Source organism: Puma concolor, chromosome D2, assembly GCF_028749965.1.
Source record: "Puma concolor isolate L17-30 chromosome D2, mPumCon1.1.hap2, whole genome shotgun sequence".
In the NCBI taxonomy this organism is placed as follows: domain Eukaryota; kingdom Metazoa; phylum Chordata; class Mammalia; order Carnivora; family Felidae; genus Puma; species Puma concolor.
This window is the reverse complement of record NC_141677.1, coordinates 77,731,290-77,749,647: the sequence shown is the minus strand read 5'-3', so window position 1 is coordinate 77,749,647 and position 18,358 is coordinate 77,731,290. Positions and strand designations below refer to the sequence as shown.

The 18,358-nt window shown below is 44.6% G+C and overlaps 1 protein-coding gene across 3 annotated transcripts in view; it reads right to left on the bottom strand.

Annotated features, from left to right (window-relative positions):
• PLPP4 (phospholipid phosphatase 4) overlaps nt 1-17,978 on the bottom strand; it is a 130,309-nt gene extending 112,331 nt beyond the window's left edge. For all 3 annotated transcript variants that reach the window (XM_086681023.1, XM_086681024.1, XM_025918043.2), the window contains exon 1: nt 17,827-17,978. In XM_086681023.1, the coding sequence (XP_086537149.1) occupies nt 17,827-17,882 (56 nt within the window). In that variant the 5' untranslated portion in view covers nt 17,883-17,978. The remainder of the gene's footprint in view (nt 1-17,826) is intronic.
• Between the last annotated feature and the right edge of the window lie 380 nt (nt 17,979-18,358).

Here is an 18,358-nt window from a genome sequence, read left to right as displayed (position 1 = left end):
GTGTCCAAGAAAAAATTGAAAAATCTATTTAAAGAGATATCTAATTCAAGATGGCTGATGCAACCCATTCACTTTGTCTCTCTTCCCTCTCAAAAAACACAACTGAAAAGAAAGAAAACATTAAGAAATCCATAGCCAGGTTTTAGAGCCTCCAGGAGTGTCCATCAGTAAAGCAGAATAGCGGGGGAGAAAAACTATGGAAAAGAGAAAGCAAGTGGAAATAAAATACTGGATAATACAACACACATGAAACCTCCCTGAAAAAAGAGTTTAGCCAGAGAAGGGAAACCCAAAATTCTGTGTACAAATTCCCTTCAAATTACTGGGTAACTCAGACATTGCAATGTGCAGGACAGGACTCCAAGGATCCCATTGGAAAGTAACAGCCACAGTCTAAAAGTAAAACAGGAAATTCCAGCAGCTAGCCAGTGCCAGGAGATAGAGTTTGGAGTTGAAGTTCTTCCAAGTTAGCCTTTCTACTGAAACCTCAGAAGAGCCAAATTATACTAATAAAAAGCACCCCCCAGAACTAAAGGATGTACCCTAGGATCAAAGGCAAAACCAAGATAGACTTATACAAACATAGCCTAGAACCAAGATTCTAAGGATGAAGGCGACCCAGCAATAAATTAACTTCATGCAAGAACACACCTCAACACTCTTTGGCAGACAATAATGATCTATTGTCTCCATAATGTATGATTCATAAGCTCCAATATGCAATAAAAAATTACTACACATACAAAAGAAGCAGTAAAATGTGACCCATAATCATCAGGAAAAAAAAATCAGAACCATAGATCACCTTGATGTTACAATTAGCAGAAAAGGACTTTCTGTTATAAATACATTAAAAGATTATAGGGAAAGAAGAATAGAATGAACAAGTGGAAAACATCAGCAAAGAAACTAAAACTCTAAAAAAGAATCAAATGGAAATTCTAAACTGGAAAAAAATGAACTGAAATAAAGCATTTATTGCGTGGGCTTAGCAGCAGAATAGACATAGTAGAAAATAAAGAATTGGTGAATTTGAAGATAAACCAATAGAAACTACCTTAAATTGAGCCACAGGGAAGAAAGAAATAACAAAAATAAAATAGAACACAGCATTCCAAGACTTGTGGAATAATATGAAACTGTCTAATAAGGGTGCTTGAGTGGCTCAGTCAGTTAAGTATCAGAATTCAGTTCAGGTCATGATCTTGTGGTTTGTGGGTTCAAACCCTGCATCCAGCTCTGTGCTGACAGCTCAGAGCCTGAAGCCTGTTTCAGATTCTGTGTCTCCCTCTCTCTCTGCCCCTCCCCCACTCACACTCTGTCTCTCTCTCAAAAATAAACATTAAAAAAAGTTTTAATAAAAATAAAATAAAATAAAACTAATATCTGTGTGAATGAAAAACCAAAAGAAACAGAGAGAGAAAATGGGGCAGAAAAAATATTAATGTCTTATTAATATTTAACTGATGAAAGACATCAAACCATAGCTCTGAGAATCTCCATGAACCCAAGCAGGAAATGTACAATGAGACCAACCTAGACACATCATACTCAAACTGCAAAAGACCAAAGGTGAAGAGAAATTCTTAAAAGCAGCCAGAGGGGAAAACACATGACATTCAGGAAAGCAACAATAACAAAGACAGCTGACTTCTCATCAGAAAGAATGGAATCTGCAATTCAAAGCCATCTCTAAATAGCTGAAAGAAAACTCTTAACCTAGAATTGTACATCCAACAAAAGTATCTTTCAAAAATAAAGATAATCCCAATAGAACAAAGTCCAAGAGAACCTATTTCTAGCAAATCTGCCCTGCAAGAAAAGCTTAAAGGGGGGCACCTGGGTGGCTCTGTCGGTTAGGCATCTGACTTTGGCTCAGGTTATGATCTCACAGTTTGTGAGTTCAAGCCCCGCGTCGGGCTCTGTGCTGACAGCTCACAGCCTGGAACCTGCATCAGATTCTGTGTCTCCCTCTCTCTGTATCCCTCCTCCATTCACTCGCTCACTCTCTCTCTCTCTCAAAAATAAGTAAATGTTAAAAAATTAAAAAAAGAAAAAAGAAAAGCTAAAGGAAGTTCTTCAGGATGAAGGCATATAATCCTAAAGGAAAACACTAAATCTGAAAGAAATAACAAAGAACATTGGAAATGCTAAGTATGTGGGTAAATACTTTCAATGTAATTTCTATAAAGGTATATGGACTGTTTAAGACAAAAACAAATGTTTTATGTGATTCATACATAGAAGTGAAATCTATGACAGTATTTCAAAGGCATCAGGGAAGAAATGAAAGTATGCTGTCATAATGTTTTTATGCTGTATTTTATGCTGTATTTGAAATCTGTTTGAAATATTGACTTAATGGTGACAAGTAAAAAATGCATATTGTAATCTCTAGAGAAACTATTAAAATTTTTGAAGAGGTGTAGCTAAAACTACAATAAAGGAGATAAAATAGCATAGTAACAAATGTTAATTTAAAAGAAAAGAGAGGTGTCTGAGTGGTTCAGTCTGTTAAACATCCAATTTCAGTTCAGGTGATGATCTTGCAGTTCCTGGGTTTGAGCCCTGCGTTGGGCTCTGTGCTGACAGCTCAGAGCCTGGAGTCTGCTTCTGATTCTGTGTCTCCTTCTCTCTCTGCCCCTCCCCAACTCACACACTGTCTCTCTCTCTCTCTCTCTCTCTCTCTCTCTCTCAACAATAAATAAACATTAAAAAAATTTTAAAGAAAAGAGAAAAAAGGAACAAATAACAGGACAAATAAAAAACAAATAAGATGGTAGACTTAAACTCAACCACATCAATAATTGCATTAAATGTAAATGGCTTAACCACTTGAAATAAATGGCAGAGATTGGCCATACTGGATAAAATTAAAAGGTACAACTAAATGTTGTTTATAAGACACATACATTAAACATAAAATACAGGTAGGTTGAAAGTAAAAGGATGGAAAATATATTCTATGCAGGCATTACCCTCAAAAAAGATAATGTAGCTAGCTATATCTTGTATTAGATAAAGTGTACTTCAAGATAAGGAATATTAACACAAAGATGAAAACTTCTTAATGATAAAAGGTTTATCAGAGGGAGATAAAATTTAAGAACACTAATCTGAAAGGCAGACATAGGGGGGCGCCTGGGTGGCTCAGTCGGTTGAGCGCCCGACTTCAGCTCAGGTCACGATCTCACGGTCTGTGAGTTCGAGCCCCACGTCGGGCTCTGGGCTGATGGCTCAGAGCCTGGAGCCTGCTTCCGATTCTGTGTCTCCCTCTCTCTCTGCCCCTCCCCCGTTCATGCTCTGTCTCTCTCTGTCTCAAAAATAAACATTAAAAAAAAAAATTAAAAAAAAAAAATGAAATGCAGACATAGGAATTCTGACCTCCAAATCACTAAAGGAAAAAAAAGAAGGGTGGTAAAGAAAACTTGAGCTATTCAGCTACATGCAAGAAATTAGGGGGTAAAAAAGCAAAAGGAAGCACCACAAAAATAAAACAGAATAAGCTGGCAGTAGTATGACAAAATATTAGTTACTTCTTCCAAAAATGTAAATGCTTTAATTACCATAGTTTGAGGGATAGCATATCTTCACATTAAAAAGACCAAGTCAGGGGCACATGGCTGGCTCAGTTGGTACAGCATGCTACTCTTAATCTCAGGGTCATGAGTTTGAACCTCATGTTGTGGGTAGAGATTACTTTTTTTAAAAAAAGACCAAATTATAAAGAATGAATTTTTTTATAGTAAGAATATAGAAGATTTGAATAGTATAGTCAGCTTGCTTTAATATATTTAGAGCTCTGTACCTATCAAACACAAACTATTCATTATGTTCAAGCTATATAAATTTACAAAAAATTGACCACATATGTGGCCACACAGAAAATCAGAACAAGTTATGAAACACAAAAATCACACAAGCCGCTCTCTCTGATCTCAATACAATGAAATTACTGCATCATTATCCATTATTATTATTAGTATCCACTATTATCCATATCATTATTAAGACCAGGGAACTAAAGCACAGAGAGATAAAGCAACTTCCAAGTTCACACAGATTGTAACAGAAGATTAGTGGTTTGAACTCAGGCATCCTGACTCTGGAGCTTGCAGTCTTAACCTCCATGCTATGTTTGTTCCCAGAGGTAAGGGGCTATATACCTTAGAATTGAAATTGCAACAAGATTCACTTGCAATTCCATGGACATATGGGAATTTGTAACTGGTAATGGTATCACGGAGAAGACAATGTCTACTCCACAACTGAAAACTATACAGAAACAGCAATTTAAATCCTCTACCTCACTCCATACATAAAAATAAATTTCCGATACGTTAAAGAATTAAAATTAAAGAACAAAGCATAAAATACTAGACAATACAGAACGTTTCTATTTTAGATGAAAGAGGACTTTCTAAATAGGACACAAACTCTGAAACCATAAAGGGAAAGACTGATAGATTGAACTACACAAAAATTTAAATGTGCGCATAATAGAAACTGCAAAGAAATTTAAAAGTCAACCACAGACACAGAGAAGATAGCTGCAACATATGAAAGAAAAGATTCATATCTTTAAGGCATAAAGCACTCCTACACTTCAGTAAGATGAAGCATGGATTAAGGGAAATGATATTTCACTAAAGAAATACAAATTGGCCAGCAGACACATGAAAAGATGCTCAACATCACTCACTGTCAGGGAAATGTAAATCAAAACCACAATGAGATATCACCTCACACCTGTCAGAATAGCTAAACTCAAAAACACAAGAAACGAGTGTTGGCGAGGATGTGGAGGGAAAGGAACCCTTGTGCGCTGTTGGTGGGAATGCAAACTGGTGCAGCCACTGTGAATAGACTGAAGGTTCCTTAAAAAGTTAAAAACAGATCCAGTAATTGCACTACCGGGTATCTACCCAAAAAAATATAAAAACACTAACTGAAAAGGGATACATGTACCCGTTTATAGCAACATTATTTACAATAGCCACATAATAGAAGCAACCCAGGTGTCAATCAATAGACGAATTGGATAAAAAAGATGTGTGTGTGTCTATGTGTGTTTATATATGTGTGTGTATATATATACATACACAATGGAATATTATTCAACCATAAAAAGAATGAAATCTCGCCATTTGCAACGATGTGGATGGAACTAGAGAGTATAATGCTAAGTGAAATAAGTCAGAGAATGACAAATACCATATGATTTCACATACATGTGGAATTTAAGAAACAAAACAAACAAGCAAAGGAAAAAGAGAGAGAGACAAACTGAGAAACAGATGTTTAACTATAGAGAGCAAACAGATGGTCACCAGAGGGAAGATGAGTGGGGGATGGGTGAAATGGGTGATGGGGATTAAGAAGTGCACTTGTCCTGATAAGTAACTGGGTGATATACATAATTGTTGAATCGCTATACTGTATACCTGCAACTAATATAACACTATATATTAACCATAATGGAATTAAAATTAAAACTTAATTAAAAAAAATTTTTTTAACATTTCTTTAGTCTTGAGAGACAGAGAGAGAGAGAGAGAGAGAGAGAGACAGAGCATGAACAGGAGAGGGGCAGACAGAGAGGGAGACACAGAATCTGAAGCAGGCTTCAGGCTCTGAGCTGTCAGCACAGAGCCAAATGTGGGACTTGAACACATGAACTGTGAGACCATAACCTGAGCCAAAGTCGGATGCTTAACCAACTGAGCCACCCAGGCACCCCAAAATTAAAACCTAATTTTAAAAAGGAAATAAAAACTGCCAATACACAATGAAAAGACACAAATGTAATATTCTGTCCTACGGTACAAATATAAAACATTACCAACACCCAGCATTGGCAAGGATGTCGAAAAACAGAATGTAAACATGGACAGCCAGCCCTTTGGATGGACAACTGAGCAACATCCATCAGAATTTAAAACATACATGGTCTTCCGATTCTGTGTCTCCCTCTCTCTCTGCCCCTCCCCCATTCATGCTCTGTCTCTCTCTGTCCCAAAAATAAATAAACGTTGAAAAAAAAAATTAAAAAAAAAAAAAACACACATGGTCTTTGACCACGAAATTTCATTTGCAAAAGCTTATCACAGCAATACTTTAACAGGTGCACTACAGTGTAAGCACAATTGCAATGTTGTCTGTTGTACTGAGACATTGAAACACCCTAAAATTCCCTGAGTAGGTTAATATGATGAAATACCCACAGCCAATAAAAAGAATCAAGCAGATCTAAATTAAGTAAAAAAAAAATTTGTCAGGGTGTCTCAGTTTTTATTAAACTTTTATTTATTTCATTTTATATTTACCTATATTTTTATTATGTGTAAATACATAATATATTCAAAATGTATATTTTATGTACACACACACACACACACACACACACACAAACTACAACTGAGCACAACACAGATGAATCTCAGAAACGTGCCAGGCAACATAGACCCACAAAAGAGTACACATTGTTTAAAAGTTTGACTTTAAAAAGTGAAGGGGGGGCGCCTGGGTGGCGCAGTCGGTTAAGCGTCCGACTTCAGCCAGGTCGCGATCTCGCGGTCCGTGGGTTCGAGCCCCGCGTCGGGCTCTGGGCTGATGATGGCTCAGAGCCTGGAGCCTGTTTCCGATTCTGTGTCTCCCTCTCTCTCTGCCCCTCCCCCGTTCATGCTCTGTCTCTCTCTGTCCCAAAAATAAATAAACGTTGAAAAAAAAAAAATTTAAAAAAAAGTGAAGGGAATGAACGGGCAGAGAGGTGAAGCAGTCCTGAGAGAGATAAGCCATCCTTACCCTTCTCAGGTAAGCCATCCTTACCCTTCTCTGTTGTTTCAATTTTTCCAACTATTTCATAATCTTAAAAAAATTTTTTTTAATGTTTACTTATTGAAAGACAGGGAAAGACAGAGCATGAGCATGGGAGGGGCAGAGAGAGGTGGGTACACAGCATTCAAACCAGGCTCCAGGTTCTGAGCTGTCAGCACAGAGCCCGACATGGGGCTCAAACTCACAAACCGAGAGATCATGACCTGAGCTGAAGTCGGACGCTCAACCGACTGAGCCACCCAGGTGCCCCTATTTCATAATCTTAAAGAAAATGTTTAAGTGAAGAGACACATTCATTCCCACTATATACATGCTCTTCTGTGTAAAATCCTTTCTAATATTTGCCCAAATCAAACATGCTGCCCACAGTTTAACTCTGACATCTATTTTTGGAGAGTCCTTTTTCCCTTTAACTACTACATCATAAAATGTTACCATGTTTCTTCCCAATTTTCAAAATTATCGTTTTAATAGACAATTTATCGTGTCCGTAATTTATCAAACTATTATTCCAGTGTTGACCACTTGACTTTTATTTTAGTTTTATTTGACAAATATATTTGCTTTTATGGAACACAGCAGTGAATATCTTATACATGAGGATATTTTTGCATCTCTACATCAGTGCCTCAACATATTTTTCTAACACTTCTAAGTCAAAGGACAGGAATAATTTCAGGTCTGTCTGTCTATGCACTGAAATACCACTCTTCAAAAGGCTTATGTCCAGGGTGCCTGGGTGGCTCAGTCGGTTAAGCGGCCGACTTTGGCTCAGGTCACCATCTCATGGGTGGGTTCAAGCCCTGCGTCGGGCTCTGTGCTGACAGCTCAGAGCCTGGAACCTGCTTCAGATTCTGTGTTTCCTTCTCTCCCTGCCCCTCCCTCACTCATGCTCTGTCTCTATCAAAAATGAATACACGTTAAAAAAAAATTTTTTTTAAAGGCTTATGTCCATTTACATTTCCACCTGCAGCCTCAGATAACATCTGTTTCACCACAACCTTGCACATCTGGGTGTTAATCTTTACCTTCTGGTTTTCCTTTCAATATTTTAGTTGATATTAAATATAGAAAGGTTGATTTTTGACACATTCCCACTACAGATATGTCTAAAGCAATCACAAAAAGATCACACAGCCCCATCTAAGAATATTTCATTAGGTTCTTCCCCTCCCCATAACAGGAAACTTCTACATTGATTTTTCTGATTCTATATGAAGGTAATAAATGTTTACCGTAAAATAATGTAGACAATAAATAGCATGAAGAAAAAAGCAAATATTATATAATTCCATCGGCTAAAATAACCACTGTTACAATTTTGTTGTATATCTTTATAGCGATTTTCCTTATAGATATCAACACAAACTGATTTCATTACATTACCATATGAAAGTAGCATCGTGCACACTTACATAACCTACTTTTTACCACCTCACAATTTATGGGTATCTTCCGCAAGTCAACAAATAGTCGTCTATGTTACTAATTTCAATGGCTCCACATTCTTTGGTCCCAGCACAATAAAAAGTGTGTGCTGATCTATATGCAATGTCATTTTGCTGCTTTCAGATGGATGTTTTGCCTTTCTATGGAAATCACAGATTTATAAAGGTGCGTTCGCTATTTGTATTACTAGTTCCCTGTTAGTTCTGCTGCCCACTCTTCTCTTCAAGAGCTCTGCTCTTTTCTCATTGATTGGCAAGAGCTTTCTGTATATAAGGAGTGTTAACTCCTTACTGTGTAAATCAGGACAACAATATCACCTCTTGCGGCGGGGGCGGGGGGGGGGGACTTGCAAAGATGAAATCATCTAAGGTGTGACAAGTGCCTAGAACAAAGTTGATCTACAGTACATGTTAAAGCTCATCTCCTTTCCTCCCTCTGTAACCAAAGATACAGGTCAATGAAAAGATACTGACAGGTACATAGGTATTGGTCAATTCATTTTGTCAGTGATTTCTTGGATGATTATTCAGAATGCTTCCCCCAGACTTCTGAAATCCTAGTTCAAGGCACAGCTCTACTGTGGTGCTAAGAGCTGCATTCTTCTTCTTATTATTACGCTGTGATATTAGGGGGTTTTTTCACTCACCTTCATCTCCACCTGCCCACAAGAAGCATGATGGAGCCAGGGACACAGAGTGGCTTTACCACTATGTACCAGCTTTGTAGCTGGCACCTGTTACGCATCATTTCATCCTTACAGCCCCCTGGCAGGTGTTATTTCTTATCCCCACTTCACAGATGAGGAAGCTAGGGCACACCCTTGCAATCAGCAGTCAGAAAATAATTCCAAAGCCCTTGCACTGACTACGGTGGCCAGGCTGCCTGCCTGCCTGCCTGCCTGTAGAGTGGGGACCCAGCTCGTGGCTTCTTCGGGGCATTTGGGGCCACCACGGGCTTTCACAAAGTAACTGCTCAACAGATGGAGATTAAAGCAGCACACATCCCTAATTCAGAAGCGGAGCTAGACGAAGAAAGGCCAAATCCTTCTTTAAAAACCTCAAGTGAATAACAACCTAGCATTTCCACTCCTAGGTATATACCCAACAGAAATTACAAATATGTTCACGAAAAAAAAGAAAGGAAGAAAGAAAGAAGACAGACAGACAATAACAGCATTAGCCCAAATCAACAAATAACCCCAATATCCATAAACAGCAAAGTGAGTAAAGCAAGAGGTAAGTCATGCCATGAAAGCTCTATGGCAATAAGAATTAACAAACTACAACTAAGTACAACATGGATAAATCTCAAAAACACGCTGAGCAAAGCAGCCGTATGAAAAAGTACCTGCTGTATGATTCCATTTATATGGAGCTCAGAACTGAACCCTGGGGGCAGGGGAAATGGGGCTTGGTGGGCAGAGGGTATTCTGGGAAGCTGTGCAATTATAAATCATGCATTTGTTTCCTGTGTATTTTATTTTTAGGTTGAATTCAATGAAATTCTTGCTTTTGTAGGTCAAAACAGTCAAATATCAGCCACTGCATATGGTTCGAAATAACACTTTCATAAAAATGTTTTTAAAACCCTTCGGAAAAGGAGAAAAGAAATGTCTCCCAGTGACTGGCAGACTGCCTACTTTTCTGAAAACCAACCTAAATGCTCCTCCTACGGATTCTGACCCTGTTTCTTGCTCCTTTGTCTGCAGTGGAGACCGAATCACAACTAGTCTCTTACCTTTGTAGGACAGTTTTTCAGTCACATATTGAAAGCTGGTGATGCGGCCATCCCTGGGCTCAAGACTCCCAGATTCTCTGTGCCTCCTGCTCGTCCATCCCGGGACATCTCCAAGTCCCCCTACACCTTTGTGCCTTTGGTTAATGATGGCACCGGCGGGTATGGTTCTGTGTCAGTCCACCTCCGCACTGTAAACCGGTGCTTCTGATTCACCCACAGGTTATATTTACTAAAGAAACAAGTATTACTATGATGATTTTCATATTTAAGAACACTATCATAGGAAAATAGAGGCAGGTATGGTGCTTTTATGAGCCTTGTGTGGGTCATAAACGGCATCATCTTTATAACTAATTGAGATAACTTTGTCTACAAGTTATGAAACTAATGATCTCCTTTTCGTCGTGTTATAAGCATTTATCTCCCTGTGGCAGAACATCATCAATTCTCAGAATTCTGGGTTCAGCAGACTCACTTTACAGTGGCAAATAATATTTCAAGCAGAAGGCTGCTCCATTTATCAGATGACAAGGCAGAAGCCTCCCCAGGGAGGGAAGAGATGCTCACCGCACTCCACCCACCCCGACTGGGGGTGGACAGGGCCCCGGGAAGGTGTCTGATGGAAAACTCCCTGCGCAGGGCTTCGGACACTGGGTGTCGGAAGAAAATGATAAGAATGCAGCATTTTCCTTTCACATGGTCCAATGCAGTTATGCTAATGCCCCTTCGGATTTGATGTCCTAAAATCACTGTTGTAAACGGCCAGCAATGTAAGTCACATATGAGAAACGACAGTACTGGGACCACCCATCCATTAGACAGCGAGCCAGCCACGCTGCTCTATGGGGGTACGGCTCACTGAATGAGCTCATTCATGAGCTCAAGTTACATACTTGCCTCACGGGGACTAAAAGGAATCATGCGAAATGTATTTAAAGAAGTTTACTAGTTTATAGAAATCCCGTAGTAAATCATTTGTAATCAGAGTATTGTTAGCTACCTATAGCGTTTCTCTGTAGCATACATTATGGATTTATCTTAACAAAAGGACAATGGTAATAACATTTCCATTTACTGAGCACCCATGATGAGCTGAATACTCTCTCATTTAATACTCCCAAGCCTTACGTTCATGGGTACTGCTATTTTTTCTGTGGAACAGAGGGAGAAACAAGGATCTAAGCTGGATAAATACTTTCCCCAAAGGCTCATGCAACTAATAAGTGTCAAAATCTGGATTCAAGCCTCAGCAACCAATGTCAAAGGCCATGGTCCTGACCACTGTGCTACACTGCTATTCTCAGACACCAACTATACGTAGTAGAGATTCACAAGAGTGGGGAGAAGGCATCTCATTTTTGTTCCATGTACTGTAGGTGCTTAAAGCACCTTATCTCCTAGGGCGCCTGGGTGGCTCAGTCGGTTAAGCGTCCAACTTCGACTCAGGTCATGATCTCATGATCTCACAGTTTGTGGATTCCAGCCCCGCATCAGCCTCTGTGCTGACAGCTCAGAACCTGGAGCCTGCTTCAGATTCTTTGTCTCTCTCCCTGTCCCTCCCCCGCTCACACACTCTCTCAAAAATAAATGAGTAAACATTAAAAAAAATTTTTTTTTAAGGACAGGGGTTATAAAAAAAAAAAGCATCTTATATACTAACATCCAATGAGGTAAGTATTGTTCTTCTTTCTCACATGAAGAAATCGAGGTTCGGAGATTTTAGGCAACTTGCTGGTTAGTGGCAGAGCTAAAATCCAAACATAGACCTGTCTAGCTCCAAAGTCCATAGTCTTTCATCATACCACTTTGCCTCAAATGACTTTGTTTCTAGAGAGCAAGCAAAATTATTCCAAGTGTATTAGCCAGATGGAACAGACTTGTGCTTCGGTAGCTAATCAATCCCTAAAATCGCCATTAACGCAAAAAGTTTCCTTCTGGCCCACAAAGTCCACTGCCAATGCTATGACTCTCCAGGGAAGCTGTCTCTCTGCTTATGTGGAGAAGTTCTGCCGTCTCAACACACAGCTGCATGCTCATCCCCAACAGAGGAGGACAATGACAGGCCACTAAAGGCCACTAAATTTACGCTGCCCCAACTGGAGCTCACCACCTGTCGAACACCCACATTCCATATGGCCCCACCTGATGGCAGGAGTTGGGGAAGGGTAGTCTGTGCAGCCAGAAAAGAACCAGAGGAGACCCTCCAGCACAAGAAGGTGTAGGCTGCACGTCAGTAGTTCCCAAATGTGGTGGACAGAAGGCGCACCTGTTGAAAATGCAGATTCCCAGGGCTCCATTCCATATGTTGATTCAGTGAAGTCTGAGCTGGGCCCCAGGAAAGTCTGATGCACGTGGTCGGCAAACCTTTAAGGAAGCCTCATTCTGCACTGAGGCAGATCGCCCTGGGGTCTATGTGACCACCAGAAATAGCCATCAGAAATCGAACGCAATCTGGTGAGCACTCAAGAGGCACAGACCGCGCTGGTGGCAAGGCTTGGCTGGGAAGATAGACAAAGCAAAGAAGACGATGACACAGTGCCGGCCCCCACAATCCAACAGCTGGCAGTATGGAGCCAGCCACGGAGACAGCTGACCGCAACCCAGGCCCCCAGAGCGCACACACCGTGCGGCACAGCAGCTGGGCACTGTCACTTACAAACATAAACAGGGCCTACGTGCCCGAGGGAGCTGTCATTTTCCACCACCAGGCAAGTGTCTTACCATGAGGCTTTTTTGTTTCAAATCTCCCAGGGCTCCCCAGTTACTGCTTATAAAGGAATGTCCACGCTTCCCAGCAGGGCACTGAGACCACCCACATTGCTGTCCCAGACTCACTTCCTGCCCCTCCTACCAGCCACCTCCAGACCCACACTCTATGCTGAGGCCACGCCCAGAGACCTGATCCCCATCCAAAATGTGCCTCCAGACCTCTAGGCCTTTGCTCCAGGCCACTCTGTCCACAGGAATGTCCTCGGGCCTGCTGCTGGATACTCAAGACTCAGGTAAGGTGTCAGTTCTGGGCAGCCTTCCCTGGCACCTGTCCCCACCTTCCCATCCCTCCTGGGGCTAATTAACCCCTCCTCAGTAAACGGAGCACTTTGCTCCAACTACAACTGTCCTTGGCCTCGAGCCCTGGACAGGACTCTTCGGGGTAATACTGCAAGTTACATTAGTTTCCGTCACTACTCCAAAAATCCTACCTGACAGCTAGTGCCCTCAGGCAAATCACCTGGACCAGCAAAGGTGCCAAGTTTCCCTGTGTCTGTTTGGAATGATACCAACCAGAGTGCACCAACGAAGGGGAAGGAAAAGAACTCGTACAGTGCTGGCCCCTAGAAGGTGCCAAATAAGCATCTGTCACCTGGATGGATGATAAAAACGTTGGGAGGAAAAACTTCCAAAGCAAGCGATTACACCGGGGAAAATCACTAGTGGTCCACTGTGTGCTTGCTCGGCCAACCTGTGAGCTCCCAGAAGGCCCCCCCAGCCTTCTTCTAACACCCTCCCCCCCCCCACCCCACACCCAGTACAGGTCTCCTGCACAGGAAGCGCTCCAAGAAAGACACAGGATTGATCTGAATTGAGGCAAATGTCATCCACTCGCTGAGCAACCCACAGCTCCCAGAGGGACATCCCAGACAGGGGGCCACTCAGAGCGGGTAGTGGAGAGAGGGACTGAGGACCCCAGGGAACCTGGGCTCACAGGTGAAACAGGTAGATTGCCTTCCCCCTCCACCGGCATTTCTGATTGTTGTCTTATTTCCAGAGCCCTTTCTGCAGCGCTATAAAGAAAGGGTTTTCCAGTTGAACTGATGTCCTGGAGGCAAGGGCCAAAAGGTGCAAGAGAGAGTATACACACCCTCCAGTTCTTTAATCTACCAATTAGGTTCTGACCTGCAAGTTTCTCTCCCCACACCTCACCCTCTGGGCTCCAGAGACTAAGGGAGACCCTGCAAAATCTGTAACATATCCTAATCCTGTCTCTTAGGGCATGGGACCCATAACTACCACCCCATGCCCTTTGAAATGTCATCCTAAGAGTCTGCTCTGAGAACCAGAGTGACGCCTCTTCCCACACATCATTCTACGCCATTCATTTGCTTCTCCGGAGACAATACGTCACGGTAAGGGGATCGCTTCTAGGATGCAGTCACTTTTGCTCTAGTTTTCAAAGTCTGGTGCCAGACACATTCTATCTCAGTGGCTGATGGCTGTGGGACGTGGGGTTCAGCTGCCTGTTCAGATCCAGATTATACCTCCTGCTACCTGAGTGTCCTCAGGCCAGCTACTCACCCTGTCTAAATCTTGGTTTCTTTGTTTGAATGTCTTAGGCACAGTAAACCCTTGAGAGCCGCGCACCGGCTGTTATTCTTCCTGAAGCAGTATAGCGAGGTGACTAAGAGTCCAGATGACGCAGAAGGACCATCTAGATTTGGATCTCAGGGCTTCCCATATTCGCTCTGTGACTTGGGCGGTTCCTTAAGCTGTCTTTGCTTCGGCCTCTTCATGCGTGAACACAAATGCCAACATACCCGCTTCGTGGAGTGTGTGTAAGGGTTAAATCTGTGTGATCATCTTCATTACTGCCTGGCACGTAATAAACCTTCAATAAATGGCACTTACTGTACTGGTGACAGCAGGAAAAGTGGAGGTAATATACTACCAACAGTGTAACACTGGCTGCGAGGCTGTTGACTGACCACCTCGTATCCACACTGCGTTTGCTCACTGAGGTCCAGTGCTGGTTTTGCAGGTACACACAAGCTCACAGAATCTGCCGGAGCCTTGGGTGGCAGGAAGATGGAGGAAGCCCACTGAAGCTCCTCCTCTCTGCTCTGCCCACACTCCATAAGTAAGAGCAAAGGGGCCTCCGGGCAAGCTTCAGAGCACTAAATGCAGCCTCAAAGCTACACATTGTACTCTGATTTTTCCTAAACACTGGGCTCCTCTAACCGTTTTATTCCCTGTTCGGTTAAGCTTTCTGTGCCAGCCCTGATTTGTGTTACTCGTTACTAATTTTCTTCCCGGTGGTTTGAACTTCTTGGTCAGGGCTGCCCAAAGGACATTGCACACCTCTTGGATGGTCTATGGGGGTTCCTGGAGGGCATGCTCTTGGGATCCTGAATCGCCAAACCTCAGCACTAAACCTGGCCTAGAGACAGAGAAGTGGTTCCCTAAGTAGAAAGGAAAAGCATATAACCCTACAACCTCAAGGTCCAAAACTGCATTTCATTAGCACTCACTTCAAGTCTACAGGAGCATGTGGGCCTCAGGCAGTGGGGTCTTGCTCTCACTCAGAGAAAATATAATCACAGAACAGGTGCATCTACAGGTGACGTCCTCCCAGAGGCACAAGTTTGCAAAGAAGCAAGGTGTCTCCCCTCCCCCCAAAAAGATTATTCTCTTATCCTGAGAAATAGGGTACATACAACGAGCAGAAGCAGATGATGACTTTTATCAGCTACACTGGACCCAGCTGCAGAGAAAGTGGATACAGCTTGCCCAGAAGGATTTTCTCAACCCACTCTGCTACGGAGACCACCACCTTCATGAGCACAGGTGGGTACAAACCACTGAAATCTTGCCATCAGACCAGCGCTGGAGAAAGGAAGAACAAACCTTCCCCCCAAACAGCCTCTGTTATCCCACCAGAAGCTTATCTAAGAAAACAAAGGGTCATCTGTATCTATGTGCGCCTAGCCTGTCCTTCCGGAAGTCGTTATCTCTGCCTGATGATAACAGCATCTGAACATCCAAGATTCCCACCCAGGCAGTCTCACACCGATACCAAAGCTGGTCTTTGCAGGTAAAAGAGCCACAAGTTGGATCCACTGTACTGGTTCCAACTGACAGAAAATCAGGGAATCACCCCAAAACACCATCAGTGTCCAAATGTTTCCCTTTGGGTAACGGCAGATCCCCCATTAATACAAAGGGGAACTTTGGAGAAAAGAATATAAAACTGCCTGATTTTTACATAACGTTCCTTGAGGAAGTAAAAAAGCACATAAAGCAGTAATTATCACATTTTCAAAGCCACTGCACAGAGCGTCATATATCTGTAAACATCTCATAAATGTTTTGGGGGCTATTTGAAATCTGAAAACAATATAAATATTTGCATACCGTTGGACCCTTTCATTATCTGACAATTTCCAGCAACAATCAAACCAGGCAGCCTACCAGCCTACCTCACTTTATTTCAGCATTACACACACTCACATTTACCAAACAAACGTCTGGTAAATCCTGTGCACTGAACACTATTTTATCATTTCTATCATATAATAATATAATGGAACTAGCCTATCTGCCAATCAGATCTGGCCCCATCTGATCACACAGCAATCTCTAGTTTTAATATATGTTCCAAAGGTAGAAAGATGGAGTAAGAGAAGGGAAAAGTGTTTTTTTTTTTGTTTTTCCAAATGCATCAAAACCCAACTGAAGTTCTTCTAATTCCTTCTTCGCACTGAATAACAGCAGTGTTTAGTCAGAAGCTGGGAGAGGGGGCTTGCCTGCATCTGGGGGAACTCATCACCCTTTATGATGGTGTGAATCAATACTCTGGATGAATTTAATCCCTAGTAAAGAAAAACATGCAAGAAAGGGTCTTTCTTTCCATGTGTATACCCTGGGCTGCACGAAACAGAAGTCAACTCACAGCCTCCCACCTGCCATCAATGACTCCAGGCTGGGGCAGAAATCCAGAGAGGGGCCTCCTGTTTGGAATGGCTGCATGCATGGGCTTTTCAAAAGAACCTGGCAAGTCCAGAAAGTTCATGCAACTTTAATATTTCAAATGTGTCAGAAAACAGTCATGGGCGCAGGGGCAAAGAGAACCTGACCAGCTAACGTAGGGTCAAGTGCAGGTGCCGTCGCCTGCCTGGCAAGAGATCATAGGGGGGCTGTGGAGTGGGTCTGAGCTGGTGTTAAAGGCTCGGATCTGAAAGGCAGAGACGGCGACAGCTCTCTGCTGCTTGGGCCTCCGGGGCCGGCGGGTAGCGGGTCCCTGAGGCGCCCTGGGGTTCAGACATCTCTAAAAGAGCCTGCGCCCGGAGCCCCCTCCTCTTTCCAAGATCGCTATTTCCAGGTACCAGCCGCTCGGAGCCACCAGAGGCATTTCGCTGCTATCCCCATTAGCGCCCGCCCGCACCCTAAGCGGACAAGGGCTCCGCACTGAGCTCGGGGCGTACGGATCCCGTACCTCGGGCTGCGGCCCCCGACTTCCCCAGCCTCCGCAGCAACAGTTTTCCAGCCAGAGAAGTACCGCAAACGTCTCCTGGGGGAAACGCTCACCTGAACCCCGGTCGCCAAAGCCAGGGCCAGGGCCACGGAAGGAGATCCAGCCTGGCCCTGCGCACGGCGATGGGAGATGGGCCAGGAGGAAGGACTGCAAACGTCGGGCTCAGAAGATCGCACAGAAAGAGAAACTTCCCGAGTGCGCGAGCGAGGTTGCGCTCCCGCTTCCAGGGGTGCAACCTGAGTCCCCGGGCAGCTGGTGCGCAGCCGGCGACAAGCGCAGGCGAGGGGACCCGAGCGGCGGCCGGTCCCGCTCCCTGGCGCGATGGGGGTAGCGGGAGCGAGTCTTCGTCCGGCGTACGTGGGTCCCTCCGCGCCCAGGGTCCCTGGAAGGGGACCAGGACGGTCCCGTAGGACACATCCCGGGCACTGGGCGGAGAGGAGACCTCGAATCCAGGCCCCGAAGGGACGCGGTGGCGCAAACAAAGTTGGGGCGCAGACACGCTCGGTCCGTGGGTCCCCGCGTCCGCGCGCCCCCGCCCGCGGCGCACCACTACTTACACGAACACTCCGAAGAGCAGGGCCCGGACCCCGATCTCGATGGCCAGCTCCCGCATGGTGCGGCCGGAGCAGCTCCCGGGGCGGCGGCGGCGGCTGGTGCTCTCGGCGGCTCCCGCAGCTCGACCGGCGCCGGCTCGCCAGACCCGGGGCGGCGAGGGAGGCGCGCTCCAGGCCGCGGGCGGGGGCGGGAGGCGGGCGCCGGGCGGGGGCGGGCGGGCGCTGGGGAGGGCTCGGCCCAAACCTCCCGCCGCGGGGCCCGGGGGCTCGCGGACGCCGCGCCCGCCGCTCCCCGCCCCGCGGCCCCGCGCCGAGCTGGGGGCGCCCTGGGGACTCCCCGCGCCCTGGCGCCGAGCGCCGCCTCCGCGCCCTGGCCCGGGGAGGGGAGGGGAAGCCCGGGGAAGCCCCGCCGCCGCGGCCGCCGCCGCCTCCCCTGCGCGCTCCCCGGCTCCCCCGCCAGTGGGCGGCCCCTGCGCTCGGCTCCCGGGGCAGCGCGCTCGCTGGGTCTCCGCCTGCGGCTGCTCTGCGGCTCCGG